At 44.1% G+C, this 17,613-nt stretch overlaps 1 protein-coding gene across 7 annotated transcripts in view; it reads left to right on the forward strand.

The window, feature by feature from the left end:
- LOC128702370 (ras-related and estrogen-regulated growth inhibitor) overlaps positions 1–17,613 on the forward strand; it is a 102,120-nt gene that overhangs the window by 66,511 nt on the left and 17,996 nt on the right. For 6 of the 7 annotated variants that reach the window (XM_070102207.1, XM_053796606.2, XM_053796608.2 and 3 more), the window contains 3 exons: positions 5,033–5,194; positions 7,238–7,390; positions 15,947–16,085. In XM_070102207.1, the coding sequence (XP_069958308.1) occupies positions 5,033–5,194; positions 7,238–7,390; positions 15,947–16,085 (454 nt within the window). The remainder of the gene's footprint in view (positions 1–5,032; positions 5,195–7,237; positions 7,391–15,946; positions 16,086–17,613) is intronic. The other variant, XM_053796611.2, reaches the window with a different exon arrangement.

The following is a 17,613-nucleotide window of genomic DNA, read 5'->3' on the forward strand; positions in this document are numbered from 1 at the left end:
ACGTACCCGTACATACACACAGTAGCGTCATATTAGAGGTCCCCCACACGCGTACCCGTACATACACACAGTAGCATCATATTAGAGGGCCCCCATACACGTACCCGTACATACACACAGTAGCGTCATATTAGAGGGCCCCCACACACGTACCCGTACATACACACAGTAGCGTCATATTAGAGGGCCCCCACACACGTACCCGTACATACACACAGTAGCGTCATATTAGAGGGCCCCCATACACGTACCCGTACATACAGTAGCGTCATATTAAAGGTCCCCCACACACGTACCCGTACATACGCACAGCGTCATATTAGAGGGCCCCCACACACGTACCCGTACATACACACAGTAACGTCATATTAAAGGTCCCCCACACACGTACCCGTACATACACACAGCGTCATATTAGAGGACCCCCACACACGTACCCGTACATACAGTAGCGTCATATTAGAGGTCCCCCACACACGTACCCGTACATACACAGTATCGTCGTATTAGAGGTCCCCCCTACACGTACCCGTACATACACACACCGTCATATTAGAGGGCCCTCACACATGTACCCGTACATACACACACAAGCGTCATATTAGAGGCTCTCACACATGTACCCGTACATCCATACAGTAGCGTCATAAATATTAGAGGTCCCCCCACACGTACCCGTACATACACAGTAGCGTCATATTAGAGGGTCCCCACACGTACCCGTACATCCATACAGTAGCGTCATAAATATTAGAGGTCCCCCCCACACGTACCCGTACATACACACAGCGTCATAAATATTCACAAGCATAAACAGATCGCAGAAAAAAGACTACTCACCTTATTAATGCAAGGCATTTCAGCCGTGCCCAACTTATCATAGTTCAGCCTACATTTGATGGGTTTTGTTGCAGTGTGTAGTTGTCATAATGTATATATGCAGAATTCACATTCAACATATATAACGCCGTAGCACACTCTGATCACCTTCCCAAAAGTTTAAAGGAAACTAACCTGTTGCATCAAGGTTAACTTCAGTTTTACAACCCTCACCTACAATAGTACCTTGTATACCCCTACTAGCACCGCTCTACCACCTCTACCTTTACCACATGTTCTTTACCTGGAGGTTATTCTGGGGATCAACGTCCCCGCGGCCCGGTCCACGACCAGGCCTCCCGGTGCATCAGGGCCTGATCAACCAGGTTGTTACTGCTGGCCGCACGCAGTCCAACGTACGAGCCACAGCCCGGCTGATCCGGCACTTACTTTAGGTATCTGTCCAGCTCTCTCTTGAAGGCAGCCAGGGGTTTATTGGCAATTCCCCTAATGCTTGATGGGAGGCTGTTGAACAGTCTTGGGCCCCGGACGCTTATGGTGTTTTCTCTTAGTGTACCAATGGCGCCCCTACTTTTAATTGGGGGTATTTTGCATCGCCTGCCCAGTCTTTTACTTTCGTAGGGAGTGATTTCTGTGTGCAGATTCGGGACCATTCCTAGGATTTTCCAAGTGTAGATTATGATATATCTCTCCCTCCTGCGTTCCAACGAGTACAAGTCAAGTGCTTCCAAGCGTTCCCAGTAGTTAAGGTGCTTGACAGAACTTATACGTGCAGTAAAGGATCTCTGTACACTCTCTAGATCTGCAATTTCACCTGCTTTGAATGGAGATGTTAATGTACAGCAGTATTTCAGCCTAGAGAGAACAAGTGATTTGAAAAGGATCATCATTGGCTTAGCATCTCTAGTTTTGAACGTTCTCACTATCCATCCTATCATTTTCTTTGCACTTGTGATCGTGGCACTGTTGTGATCCTTGAAAGTGAGATCCTTAGACATTACTACTCCCAGGTCCCTTACATTATTTTTTCGTTCTACTGTATGGCCAGAGTCTGTAGTATACTCTGTTCTTTATTATCTCCTCCAGTTTTCCATAACGGAATAGTTGGAATTTGTCCTCATTGAACATAATATTGTTTTCCGTTGCCCAATGGAAAACTGTCTTCTTGGAGGTTAACCGCGTCCTCAATAGATGACAGCCTCATGCAGATCCTAGTATCGTATGCAAAGGATGATACGGTGCTGTGGGTTACATCTCTGTCTATGTCTGATATGAGGATGAGGAACAGGATGGGGGCGAGTACTGTGCCTTGTGGAACAAAGCTCTTCGCTATGGCAGCCTCCGATTTAACTCTGTTGACCATTACTCTTTGTGTTCGATTGGTTAGGAAGTTGAAGATCCATCTCCCCACTTTGCCAGTTATTCTTTGACTAATAATAGCCAATACTTGATGAAATATATCTGCGTTTTGCGCATGGGGAGAGAGAGAGAGAGAGAGAGAGACGGGGGGGGGGGGGTTGTCCGATATACAGTATAGGTGTCCATGAGTTAAGAGACGATGCTCTTGACTTCCTCGTGGATGAGTGAATTTGGTTACTGAGTAGTAAATATTCTGGCGTTGCTGGGAGGTGATGGCCAGGTGTGTGTGTGTGTGTGTGTTAGTTACCATTTTGTCCTAGGCACATGTCGATTAGACGCTAGGCCTGTTGTATATATACACGCGCTCGTGTGTGTGTGTGTGTGTGTGTGTGTTTGTATGGAGCCTGTCTCTGCCACTTCTTTGTGCTCACCTATTTGTGGTTGCAGGGGTCGAGTCTTAGCTCCTGGCCCCCGCCTCTTCACTGGTTGCTACTGGGTCCTCTCTCTCCCTGCTCCGTGTGTGTGTGCGCGTGCGTGTGTGCGCGCGTGTGTGTACCCGCCTAGTTGTACTCGCCTAGTTGTGGTTGCAGGGGTCGATTCATAGCTCCTGGCCACTCTTCATTGGCCGCTACTGGGTCACTCTCCCTGCACCATGAGCTTTATCATACCTCTGCTTAAAGCTATGATGAATAGATCCTGCCTCCACTTCATCGCTTCCCAAACTATTCCACTTCCTGACAACTCTGTGACTGAAGAAATACTTCCTAACATCCCTGTGATTCATCAGAGTCTTCAACTTCCAACTGTGTCCCCTTGTTGCTGTGTCCCATCTCTGGAACATTTCTCTGTCCACCTTGTGTGTGCGCGCGCGTGCGTGCAAGCATGTGTGCGCGTGCGTGCGTGCACACGTATGTGGTTACAAGGGTCTAGGCACAGCTCCTGGCCCCCACCTCTTCACTAGTCTACTAGGTTTGTGTGCGCACCTTTTTGTGGTTGCAGGGGTCTGGCTAATCTTTGATTTGCCAGACGAAAGTTGGCTGCAGAGGTTATTCAGCTGAAGTGAGCCTCTGGTGATATACCAAGAGCTATGCTTACTCCTAAGTCTGCAGCCTCTGTGTTCGTTTAGCCCATACCCAGTTTCCGGTCCAGTTGCTCCTACCCCAGTCTTCACGACCTTTCATTTACTGGGGTTGAATTTAAGCAACTACTTATCTGGGCATTTTAACAGTTTGTCCACTGAGCCTTTCCTTGCCTTCATCTGTTTTTATTCTCTTAAATTTACATCATCGGCAAAGAATATATCTGAATCGATCTCCTCTGGAATGTCATTCGCATAACCGTGTGTGTGTGTGTGTGTGTGTGTACATGTGCCAAATAGGAAAATTAAGCTAAAATAAATTGCGCTTGTTATAATAAGGTTAGGTAAGTTTTCTAAGTTTTTTTGGTACAAAATTATTAATTTTTACATTAACATAAATTAAAAAACATATGAAACGTGTAAGAGAAAATTTTAAAACTTAATTTTAAAAGTTCTTGCTAGTTGACCAGTTTTACCTGTTGGGCACGATATATATATATATATATATATATATATATATATATATATATATATATATATATATATATATATATATATATATATATTAATGTATTTTTTTAAATTTCCACTACTTTAAATCATGCCATTGGTCAACCACTCTTTTTGCTAAGAAATTTTTCAATTATGCGTCGGCTTCACTTTTTGTCTTCAATTTACAACTGTGGCTTCTTAAGCCGGCTGCTAGTAGTAAGTTTTTTTTCTGTTTTTATGTGGCTGTTTGTTTGTTTTCCTTGTTCTCAGCCAGCGTGGCGGCCATCTTTTGTGCTCAGCCTTTCTTCATGATTTAATACTTTATTTCATAGCCATTTTGTAGCTTTTCTAATAATCTTTTCTAAGAATCCAGGTGTTTTATGTTGTGAATACCGAGCAAACACACTGCCTGCGCATATTCATATTTTTGACTAATATACGTATGTTGTAAGTTGTTTTTGTTATTCCCACCCCGTGACTTATATAGGGCAGCCGCACGCTGTGGGTGTTCCCATACTATAACTTAAAAACAGTAGAGTAACTGGATATTGTTTGGGTGTTCTCACCATGTATCTGGCAGAATAAGATAGCCACACAAGGCGGGCGTTAACACAAGGTAACTTTTATAATGTGGTCACCGCACACTGCAGGTGTTCCACCATGTTCACACTTACCATGGTTCACACTTACACTCGCTCACTCATTTGACCATAAACAGAAATATTAATCTCAGTCTTAAAATAATGAATCCTGTGATACTCCAATACTGAAACTATGTACTGTGCCAAAACAAAAGTATTCACATTGCTAAACTCACAAACTAGTATTTAGTCACTTACCCATAATACCAACTTACCTCATTTTGTAATATTTTACAATTAAGAATAAAACTAAGTCTGCCCGAAATGCCTAGCCATGCTAAGCGTTCTAGTGGTACACTCTGTAATCACAATTTTACTACATGTAAACCACACAATAACCAAATTTCTGTAAACTCAGCATTGTAATCCTTATAGAGAATAAACTTTGAATTTGAATGTAACTATTAGAATTAAGTAATGGCACACTGCAGATGTTCCCACAGTGTAACTCGTGTAACAGGGAGCTGCATACTTTGAGTATTCCCATCATGTAACTTGTACAGAATAGTGTAACAACAAACTTGGAAAATACCCAGTTTAGTTGCTGTGTGAATCATACGGGTTTAGCTATTGTTTTATTAATATAAATTAGTTTGGTGAAGTAATACCACTTATTCCGTAGGAGACGGACAGCGTGCGTCTTGAAGCTAACATCCGCTGGGCTGACGTCTTCGTCTTAATGTACTCGGTGACTGACAAGTGCAGCTTCGATGACTGCAACAGACTCAAGTTTCTCATCAACTACAACAAGCGCAAGAGACGCATACCCAGCCCGACCTCCAAGGTGAGGAGCTCCAGCCACAAGGTGGCCAGCTGACAGTGTTAAATTATTTTCGTGGGGAAGCTCTAAATGATCCTCTTAGTTACGTGTTCTCTCTAGGCTGGAATACTGCTGTACACTAACCCTCCGAAACCAAAAATGCTTGACATTGTAATATACCCCAGTGAAAAGCAGGGTTGCCATGGATACACTGCTAGAGAACACAATACATGTAAAGCACCCAAGACTATTCAACAGACAGCCTTCCATCGTACATAGGAGGGGGGTTATCAATAGACTCTTAACCGTCTTCAAGAGGAAACTGGATAGGGGTCTAAAGTCAGTACCTGACCAGCCAAGCTGTGTTTCGTACATTGAACTGCGTGCGACCTGCAGTAACAGCCTGATTGATGAGGCCCTGATCCACCGGGAGGCCTGGCCATGGACCAGGCCATGGATATAATGATAGGTATGTTTCTTTACACCTGCTGCTCCTGTTTACCTAGCAGTAAGTAGTGTTAATGCTGTTCTTGCTGTTGAACAGCAGTTTAGTGCCGAAGGAGTAGTGAAGGTTGCAGAGATACGGCCATAGACTAGTTTGGCTTTAATTAAAAAGGAGTGAGTACACAGCGGACAAAGTGAGGGGATGACCGATAGCCAGTCCGTGGAGGGAAGGTTGTTGAACCTGTGGGGGTAGGCCGTGAAGTGAGACCTGGTAGGCTCCGCGTCTCGCTGACCTGGGCAGGCCTAGAGAGGGCAGCACCGTAGTGCCGCGGGATATGAAACTAGCAGACAGTACATGCTGTCTACAGTAGGTACCTGGGTGTTAGTCAACTGTTGCGGGTTGCATCCTGGGGGACAAGATAAAAGGGCCCCAGCGGAAATCACAAGAGTCCCCGATGATGCACTGACATGATTGAATTATCCTGGGTGGCTGACCCTCCGGGTTAAAAATCCGAACAAACTCTTATTTTATCTCATACAAAAAATACACTTATCACATTCAGCGGTAAATAATCACCCTGAGGGCAGGCTCGGGAGAGGTCAAGAGAGTTAATAATTAAGGTTTGCCATATAAAGCGATGTGTGTTTTTTGCATACATGATATATTGCAGTTCTGGGTGCTGTATAGCCCTTGTGGCTTAGCGCTTCTTTTTGATTATAATAATCTGGGTGAACATGTTTCCTAACAGTTATTGTCAGTCTCGTTACCTGTCGACTTACACCCATTTTAACTATCAATACAGGCTGTAATATTTCTAAAACCAAAGAATGGTGACAAGTGTAAAAGCACGAAGAATCCTTAATGCAAGTTTTCTGATACCTTTACTTTTCATAGCTTTCGAGAGCTTTCCTAGCCCTGGTCAAGCTTGTCCGTGCTTACCTGATCAACCAGGCTGTTATTAACCTGATTATTTTTTTTTAACACCGGCCGTCTCCCACAGAGGTAGGGTAACCCGACATAGAAAACTGTCACTCATTCAGTCACTGTCTTGCAAGGACACCGACATCACAGTTCGCATGACCCTCCACAGTGCAAGCACTGCTTTCCACCTCCAGGACTCAAGTCCAGGAGGCTGCAGTGGTTTTGCTGCTCAAATTTCTAGTAATTTTTTTTATCAATATTTTTGATTGGAAATTTCAGCATGAGAATTCTCTTCACAGTGCATTAGGTTGATCTAAATTAGATTTACGTGAATTATGGAAAAGTTGGATTATTTATATTAGCTATTTTTCTTTCAACTGGCAGTTCCATATTTTACCGTGCTACAAGGCGGAAGATAATTCTGCAAGTCCTATTTCCTGTATATAAATAACCCGCACATAGCAGAGAGGAGCTTACGTGTAGGTTATTTGTGTCTTGTTCCAGTCACGGTATTGTGCCTTTTTGTTATCTATTTTCTGTATTCCAAGGACGGTTCTAAAAGTATCAAATACTCCTTTCTGAAAAGTTTCATGTTTAAATTCATTCATACATAAATAACTCCTTTTATCAGTCATATAAAAATATATCGATATATAGCCAATTCCTAAAAAAAAGTCCTTTAATGGGTTAATAATGATCAGGACGGGTGTTGGGAGGTACCAGTGGTGTTGGTGGGAAACAAGAAGGACCAGTCTGGAGACAGGATGGTCGACACTCAGGAGGGTTTCAAGCGCAGCAGAGACATAGGCTGTCAAGCCTTCCATGAGGTCTCCGTCAGAGAGAGCATCGATGAGGTGAGTTTACGAAGTGAGGCGTATTATAAGTAGGAAGACTGTGAGTGCCACACTCACCAGAGAATGACAGAGCAATAAAGAAAAAGTAAGACTCAGGTTTTAGATCCTTCTGATGCTGCTACAGAGTTGTTTGATGCAGGTGACCGTAGTTGTGCTTTCTTTAACGGATCCAACTTAGTTACCCCTACCTCAGCCGTTTTCTTCAGGTGGTGTGTATGGCTTTATTGATTAGATTTTTAGATTTTGCCACCGAAGTGGCTAGTTTATTGTGCACCCCATATCCATCCTGTGGACGGTAGCGCAAGAGCATATGGATACACAAAAGGCCCAGGAACTAGGCCCCAAAGGGTTAACAGGAATACATATGGATTTATATCTACATATCTATAGTTCACTTATCTGTTACAAGCAAATTTAGGAAATTTGCTTAGTATATCTGGTATCTTATTTTCATTAATAAGATATCTTGACATGTCACATAGGTTATTATACTGTCTCCGTATTCTTCAATAAGTGGACAATTAAGCACATAGTGTTCAAGACAGTAAGACAGTGACCATATGCCTGATCACATAATTTACACAGTTTGATCATCATAAGATAAGATAAGATTTCGTTCGGATTTTTAACCCCGGAGGGTTAGCCACCCAGGATAACCCAAGAAAGTCAGTGCGTCATCGAGGACTGTCTAACTTATTTCCATTGGGGTCTTTAATCTTGTCCCCCAGGATGCGACCCACACCAGTCGACTAACACCCAGGTGCCTATTTGCTGCTTGGTGAACAGGACAACAGGTGTAAGGAAACGTGTCGAAATGGTTCCACCCGCCGGGAATCGAACCCGGGCCCTCCGTGTGTGAAGCGGGAGCTTTAGCCACCAGGCCACCATCTGTGTGTCTTTGTCCCAAACTGCCAGAAGTACTTGTAACCAAGCCTAAGCCTGGCCACTACAACATCAGTCAGTCTGTTCACATTGCAAGTTGCTCCATAAACATACTTATCTACGTTCATGTTATCATAGTGGGTTATAGATCTACTCAGGCTTCTAACTGCATTCCTATAACAATCATCTTCATTATTTACTTCTCTCCTAATATTATTCCTAATGCTAGACACAGTTATACCAAAGTTATATTCTACATTCTCCTTCTAGGTACTCTTCTTGGCTAACATATTCAAGAGGTTGCTAGTAGAATTACAGTAAATCAACCATTCAAATCATTATGAAGCCCTGTGTAGTCTGCAGTCAATCAAACAAACGGGCTTCCACATTGATAAATTGTCATTTTTGTGGAAATTGGTGTCACGCCCCTTGTGCAGATATCCAAGAACTAGCTACAAGCAGCGTTAAAACAGGGAAGTGTTTTTGGGTATGCCCAAATGAGATAAATCTGTGGACTAAAATCACAAGGGTATTAAAAGAGTAACATCAAAGCTGCTTTCATAGACAACCTGGAAGCTTTCTACAACAGATGGGAACATAAAAAGTCTGGGCTGAATGGTACTGCCCTTAATACTGGCCATGTAGTCAGAAACTGTAAGGCTGGAGATGATGTCCTGGTAGTCAGTAAATGGGGGGCTGATAGTGCTGTCCTGGGAGACAGTAATGGTGAAGCTGGAGGTGCTGTCCTGGGAGACAGTAATGGTGAAGCTGGAGGTGCTGTCCTGGGAGACAGTAATGGTGAATGTGTGTGATGAATGGTTTGAAAAACCGACAAGTTGAAGAATGAGACACTTATGCAGCATATGGGAATCTTTATTCAGGAAACGTTTCGCCACACAGTGGCTTCATCAGTCCAATACAAAGAGGAAGGCGTAAGGAGAGGAGGAGAATGAGGTAATCAGTCCCTCAACCTGGAGTCGATGTGTTCAGTCCATCAATCTTGTAGAATGTACAGCATAGGGCCGTAGACGTGGCTTATATACTGTAGTGAGGTGACGTGAAGCAGGTGGAGGCGGGGTCATAGTGGTACCATCCACTAGTCGAAGTAGGTCTTCGTCCAAAGGTTGAACAAGTGTTGAAGAATTCTTTGTAACAAGATCCCATGATGCTGCAGTATATAAGCCACGTCTACGGCCCTATGCTGTACATTCTACAAGATTGATGGACTGAACACATCGACTCCAGGTTGAGGGACTGATTACCTCATTCTCCTCCTCTCCCTACGCCTTCCTCTTTGTATTGGACTGATGAAGCCACTGTGTGGCGAAACGTTTCCTGAATAAAGATTCCCATATGCTGCATAAGTGTCTCATTCTTCAGTAATGGTGAAGCTGGAGGTGCTGTCCTGGGAGACAGTAATGGTGAAGCTGGAGGTGCTGTCCTGGGAGACGGTAATGGTGAAGCTGGAGGTGCTGTCCTGGGAGACAGTAATGGGGAAGCTGGAGGTGCTGTCCTGGGAGACAGTAATGGTGAAGCTGGAGGTGCTGTCCTGGGAGACAGTAATGGTGAAGCTGGAGGTGCTGTCCTGGGAGACAGTAATGGTGAAGCTGGAGGTGCTGTCCTGGGAGACAGTAATGGTGAAGCTGGAGGTGCTGTCCTGGGAGACAGTAATGGTGAAGCTGGAGGTGCTGTCCTGGGAGACAGTAATGGTGAAGCTGGAGGTGCTGTCCTGGGAGACAGTAATGGTGAAGCTGGAGGTGCTGTCCTGGGAGACAGTAATGGTGAAGCTGGAGGTGCTGTCCTGGGAGACAGTAATGGTGAAGCTGGAGGTGCTGTCCTGGGAGACAGTAATGGTGAAGCTGGAGGTGCTGTCCTGGGAGACAGTAATGGTGAAGCGGGAGGTGCTGTCCTGGGAGACAGTAATGGTGAAGCTGGAGATTTTGTCCGGGTAGTCGGGAATTTTACGCAGGAAGGAATACATATAAATGACCTCATAGGGGACAGGAGCCGTAGTGGGGAAACAAGTGTAGTCAAAGATAAGATAAAACCAATATTGCAAACTAGAAATACCACAGGAAATAGCGAACAAGAGGACTCCACTAGCAATAGTGAGGATATATTACCAAAAACAACTGGTGGGAGCTCCATTGTTGGTGCTAGGGAGGATAGGAATAAGACAGGGAAACATGCACCAACAGGGAATACAGTCACAGAAACCCAAGGCAAACGGAAACCAAGCCTGTGCACATACTATGCACTTGGTATCTGCAGGCATGGGAAATCTGGAAAAACAGATGGGACGTGCAACTATGACCACCCTAGAAAATGCCGTGCCCATATGACAACAGGAAAATGCAAACTCCCTTCCTGTAAGCTTTTTCACCCTGAAATGTGTACCTCTTCAGTACAGGAAAGACTGTGCTATAACTTAAATTGCCAGACACACCATCTAAAGGGGACAAAAAGATACAAAACATCCAGGCCATGGGAAAACCTGGGTAGCCACAGCCACTCAAGAGGGAGAGGTTTTTTAGTGCCAGGAAGGAAAAAAAACTGGCAGGAAATGGCAGAAATCGTACACCAATTCCAGTCATTCCTGGAGTGGAACCACAGTCGATGGCCTCCACTCCAAACCAACAGAAACAGATACTAATGCCGGAAAAAAATCCCCCCCCCAGTACCAACAATACCACCAGTCCGATGACATTCTTTGCAAATATACAGGGTCTAAAGCTAGCAACAAACAAAATACCTTTCATCCGTGGACTGCTTGCAGAGGCAAAGGCAATGTTCGCGGCTTTCACTGAGACCCACATAAAGGATCACTTGGACAACGAAATATGGATCCCAGGTTACAACCTATACAGATGTGACAGTGAACAGGCAAAAGGGGGGGGGGGGTTGGCCTGTACATTGCAGAGTCACTTGTTTGCACAGAACTGATTAATGCCTCAAATAATGTAGTGGAAGTTTTAGCAGTAAAGGTCGAGAACCAAAACCTAGTCATTGTGGTAGTCTACAAGCCTCCAGATGCAACATCCCAGCAATTCCAGGAACAGCTGTTAAAAATTGACCACTGTCTGGAAAATCTTCCAGCTCCTGCACCCAACATCTTGCTCCTGGGGGATTTCAACTTAAGGCACCTAAAATGGAGGAATATAGCAAATAATATTGTTGCAGTAATAACACCAGGAGGTAGCTCTGATGAAAACTCACATTCACACGAGCTTTTAAATCTCTGCACAAAATTCAATTTAAACCAGCAAATAATAGAGCCTACTAGACTGGAGAATACACTAGACCTCATCTTCACTAACAATGATGATCTGATAAGAAATGTCACCATATCAAAAACAATATACTCGGATCACAACATAATTGAGGTTCAGACATGTATGCGTGGAGCCCCAGACCGACATAATGAGATTAGTCACGAGGGAGCATTCACCAAATTCAACTTCAATAACAAAAACTTAGTGGGACCAAGTAAACCAAGTCCTAACCGATATAAGCTGGGAAGATATACTAAGCAACACAGACCCCAACTTATGCCTAGAACAGATTAACTTGGTGGCACTCGATGTATGCACAAGGCTTATTCCTCTCAGAAAAAGGAGGAGTAGATGTAAAATAGAAAGAGACAGGCGCTCCCTTTACAGGCGACGGAAAAGAATAACAGAGCGGCTAAAAGAGGTCAATATATCTGATATGCATAGGGAGACACTGGTCAGAGAAATAGCAAGCATCGAACTTAAGCTAAAGGAATCTTATAGGAGTCAGGAATCGCGGGAAGAACTAAAAGCCATAAATGAAATCGAAAGAAACCCAAAGTATTTCTTCTCCTATGCCAAATCAAAATCGAGAACAACGTCCAGTATTGGGCCCCTACTTAAACAAGATGGGTCCTACACAGATGACAGCAAGGAAATGAGTGAGCTACTCAAGTCCCAATATGACTCAGTTTTTAGCAAGCCGCTAACCAGACTGAGAGTCGAAGATCAAAATGAATTTTTTATGAGAGCCACAGAATTTGGTTAACACAAGCCTATCCGATGTTATCCTGACGCCAAATGACTTCGAACAGGCGATAAATGACATGCCCATGCACTCTGCCCCAGGGCCAGACTCAGAACTGCAAGAAGCCCCTATCACGAGCCTTTTCCATCCTATGGAGAGGGAGCATGAACACGGGGGTCGTCCCACAGTTACTAAAAACAACAGACATAGCCCCACTCCACAAAGGGGGCAGTAAAGCAACAGCAAAGAACTACAGACCGATAGCACTAACATCCCATATCATAAAATTCTTTGAAAGGGTCCTAAGAAGCAAGATCACCACCCATCTAGAAACCCATCAGTTACACAACCCAGGGCAACATGGGTTTAGAACAGGTCGCTCCTGTCTCTCAACTATTGGATCACTATGACAAGGTCCTAGATGCACTAGAAGACAAAAAGAATGCAGATGTAATATATACAGACTTTGCAAAAGCCTTCGACAAGTGTGACCATGGCGTAATAGCGCACAAAATGCGTGCTGAAGGAATAACAGGAAAAGTCGGTCGATGGATCTATAATTTCCTCACTAACAGAACAGAGAGTAGTCGTCAACAGAGTAAAGTCCGAGGCAGCTACGGTGAAAAGCTCTGTTCCACAAGGCACAGTACTCGCTCCCATCTTGTTCCTCATCCTCATATCCGACATAGACAAGGATGTCAGCCACAGCACCGTGTCTTCCTTTGCAGATGACACCCGAATCTGCATGAGTGTCCTCCATTGCAGACACTGCAAGGCTCCAGGCGGACATCAACCAAATCTTTCAGTGGGCTGCAGAAAACAATATGAAGTTCAACGATGAGAAATTTCAATTACTCAGATATGGTAAACACGAGGAAATTAAATCTTCATCAGAGTACAAAACAAATTCTGGCCACAAAATAGAGCGAAACACCAACGTCAAAGACCTGGGAGTGATCATGTCGGAGGATCTCACCTTCAAGGACCATAACATTGTATCAATCGCATCTGCTAGAAAAATGACAGGATGGATAATGAGAACCTTCAAAACTAGGGAGGCCAAGCCCATGATGACACTCTTCAGGTCACTTGTTCTATCTAGGCTGGAATATTGCTGCACACTAGCAGCACCTTTCAAGGCAGGTGAAATTGCTGACCTAGAAAATGTACAGAGAACCTTCACGGCGCGCATAACGGAGATAAAACACCTCAATTACTGGGAGCGCTTGAGGTTCCTAAACCTGTATTCGCTGGAACGCAGGCGGGAGAGATACATGATTATATACACCTGGAAAATCCTAGAGGGACAAGTACCGAACTTGCACACGAAAATCACTCGCTACGAAAGCAAAAGACTTGGCAGACGATGCAACATCCCCCAATGAAAAGCAGGGGTGTCACTAGCACGTTAAGAGACCATGCAATAAGTGTCAGGGGCCCGAGACTGTTCAACTGCCTCCCAGCATACATAAGGGGGATTACCAACAGACCCCTGGCAGTCTTCAAGCTGGCACTGGACAAGCACCTAAAGTCGGTTCCTGACCAGCCGGGCTGTGGCTCGTACGTTGGTTTGCGTGCAGCCAGCAGTAACAGCCTGGTTGATCAGGCTCTGATCCACCAGGAGGCCTGGTCACAGACCGGGCCGCGGGGGCGTTGACCCCCGGAACTATCTCCAGGTAAACTCCAGGTAAGGAGTAATCCAATGTGTGATGGGATCCATAGCAATTGTACATTAATTCCTTTGTCCCTAATTTTTGAGTATCTGTACCTGGCTTCTCCAATGAGCATGTTGTTGGAGTCATTATATGAGTCAAGAGCCTTCAATGATGACATAGAATCAGTAATGATGATGGTCAAGCTCGGTGTCATAGGTTAGCTTTAGCGCCATTAGGATTGCAAACAATTCAGTTTGCAGTGCAGACGCCCAGTTGTTAATTCTTATGCCTAACTCAACAAATTTATTATCGTTCTTAACTAGGGAGGTGGCAACAAGAGCAGATGCAGCCCTGCCAGAAGACTCCTGTTTAGATCCATCAGTGTATATAACTTGTGATAACTTATTACTACCAGCTAGGTGAGAAATTTCTTCTTGAGCAGTTGCTCTAACAAGAGATTTAAGGAAGGGATTACTAGCAATGAGCTTCTTGGGAGGGACTTGTAGGTATGTGATATTAAATGAACACATCTTCCACGGAGGGGTGAAATGCTCTTGCCTACAGTGATACAGTTCATACAGGTTATAAAACTTGATGTAATTGCACGTTTTCACAATCCATTTAGATCTGTGTGTATTTACCTCTAAGACACTTGGTAAGGTTCATTGTGACAGTGTCTGGTTCGTTTCTCAACATTCTAATACCGAGTAGTGTTAATCTCAATAATCCTATCACTGATACTAGAAATACCAAGCTCCTTCCTCATGTTAAGAACTTTTTTAGATCTGGGACAGCCAAGAATAATCCTGAGAGCTTCATTTTGCATTAACTCCAAGGGTCGGAGAGAACTTTCTCTAATATCAACATGGGAGCAGCATAATCAGTTAAGGACCTAACATAGGCTATGTACATCATTCTCACGATTCTCACATTAGCACCATAGTTGGGATTATAGCCAGCAACAGCTTTGAGAGCATTTAGCCTAGCTTTGCATTTCTTGTTTAGTTGTGGTATAGTGGATTTGTTAAAGGGTACATCTACACCAAGATATCTGTAAGTTTTAACGTAGCTAATGATTTCACCCTGCAAATAGATGGGTGGGGGATGTCGTTTGCTTGTTAATATCTTTGTTTTAGAGGAAGATATTATGAGGCCTAGTCGATTACAAATTGCTTGAACTTCATTAAGAATGGTATTCATCTTCTTATGCCCTGTTGTATGGATCATGATATCATCAGCATAGCTTATAGCTATATGTTTAGGTGAGGCAGGTAGAGCATTTAGGAGAGCATTAATCAGAATATTAAATAGCATGGTTTTAGTCCTTCCCCATGAATGTAATAAGAGGCCTAGTAGGACATTTTCATAAATCTAAATAATTTCAAGAAGAGTTTGTTAGAAATACTAAAATATACAAGGCTGCCATTAAGGAATACAGAGATAGACGACTAGACACAACAGAGGAAATGTGAAATTTATTTAAAAAAAAAATTGAACGTTAAGAGGGACAACATACCAAAAATAAGAGAAAATGATAGAACTACACCAGTTTGGATGATGTCACCAGTTAAAAGCATAGACCAAAAATGTAAAATACATAAGAAATTTCATTTCACTGGTTACTAGGTAAGAGATGGTATTAAACAAGGTACGTTAAGGGTCATAGAGCGTCTGGAAACTGGTAAGCTGTCAGGTTTTATGAAGGGAAGGGCAGGACTGGACAAGTTCCTTGGATCAAGAGCCCCCTCGCCGGTATCGGGCACCTCCCTTGAATAGAGAACGTTGGACTTAAAATTGTAAACCATCCTAAAACGATGTTGACATTACAATGGCATCCGGCTGTTCCCTCAATTACATCAAAGCTTCAAACTTACATCAATTGCAATTGTAAATTTTAAGCAAAACTAGAGTTTAGTCCTTGACCAATCGCCTTCATATAGAATGAGATCTGCTATTTTTCCTTCCCATGTACATGCACTTACATATAGACACTCGCACACAGGTGTCATGGGTCTTCGAGGACACTGTTCGGTACTGGCGCGAAGTAGTGAAAACCCCGAAGCTTCGCCGTGCCTCCTCCGATTTGCATGACCTCCCCACTGAGCCTCACAAAGCTGTCCATCCCCCCGGCAGTGTTCCAGGTCAGTACACTGGTAGTACCCCATTAGCATCTCAGGTCAGTACCCTACGAGTGTGAGCTCGAATATGGATAGTAATCAATGTTAATTGCAAATGTGTGTGTACTCGAGTTAGTTCCTGGCCCTACATCTTCGCTGATTGCTGCTACATAGGTCCATTCTCTCCCGGCTCCATATTCCACTTCCTGACAACTCTAAGGCCGAAGAATCCTGCCTAACATCCCTGTGACTCTTCTAAGTTTTCAACTTCCAGTTGTGCACTCTTGTTCCTGTATCCCATCTCTGCAACATTCTGGCCCTGCTCACCTTTTCAATTCCTCTCAGTATTTTATACATCGTTATCATATACCCCCTATCCTTCAGTGTCCTCGGGTAGTTTCCTTAAACTCTCATAGGACATACCCCCTTACCTCCGGGACTAGTCTTGTTGCAAACCTTTGCCCTTCCTCTAATTTCTTGACGTGCTAGACCAGGTGTGGGTTCCAAACTGGTGCTGCATACTTCAGTATGGGTCTGACGTACACAGAGTACAGAGTCTTGAACGATTCCTTACTGAGGTATCAGAATGCTGATCTCAGGTGTGGCAGGTGCCCATATGCTGCAGCAGTTATCTGGTTGATGTGCACCTCAGGAGATGTGCTCGGTATTATACTCGCCCCAAGATCCTTTCCCTTGAGTGAGGTTTGCAGTCTTTGGCCGATGAAAACAAAAGACTCGGCAGGAAATGTAACATGCCCCCAGTCAAAAGCAGGGGCGCCACGAGTACATTGAGAAGCAACACAAAGTGTCCGGGGCCCAAGACTGTTCAACTGCCTCCTAGCATACATAAGGGGGATAGCCAGGGGTCTATTGGTAATCTTCAAGAACGCACTGGACAGGCACCTAAAGTCAGTATGTGACCAACCAGGCTGTGATTCGTACGTCAGTTTGCGTGCAGCCAGCAGTAACAGCCTGGTTGATCAGACCCTGATCCACCATGAGGCCTGGTCTCAGACCGAGCCCTGGGGACGTCGACCCCCAAAACACACTCCAGGTAAACCTAACCTATACTCTGCAGTCTTGTTTGCCCTTCCCCGATCTTCATGACTTTGCACTTGGCGGGGTTAAATTCGAGAAGCCAGTTGCTGGACCAGGCTCGCAGCCTGTCCAGGTCTCTTTGTAGTCCTGCCTAATCCTCATCCGATTTAATTATCCTCATTAACTTCACATCATCTGCAGAGTCTATCCCTTCAGTTATGTCATTCACATATACCAAAAATAGCACTGGTCCTAGGAATGATCCCTGTGGAACCCCGCTTGTCACAGGTGCCCTTTCTGACATTTCATGTACCATGACTCGTTGTTGCCTCTGTCAGGTATTCTCTGATCCATTGCATGCTCTTCCTGTTATGTGTGCCTTATCCTCTAGCTTTTGCACTAATCTCTTGCAAGGAACTCTGTTGAAGGCCTTTTTGCAGTCCAAGAAAATGCAATCTACCCACCCCTTCTCTCGTGTCTTACTTCCGTTACCTTATAAAACTCCAGTAGGTAT

The sequence above is a fragment of the Cherax quadricarinatus genome, chromosome 80 (genome assembly GCF_038502225.1).
Source record: "Cherax quadricarinatus isolate ZL_2023a chromosome 80, ASM3850222v1, whole genome shotgun sequence".
NCBI classification, from domain to species: domain Eukaryota; kingdom Metazoa; phylum Arthropoda; class Malacostraca; order Decapoda; family Parastacidae; genus Cherax; species Cherax quadricarinatus.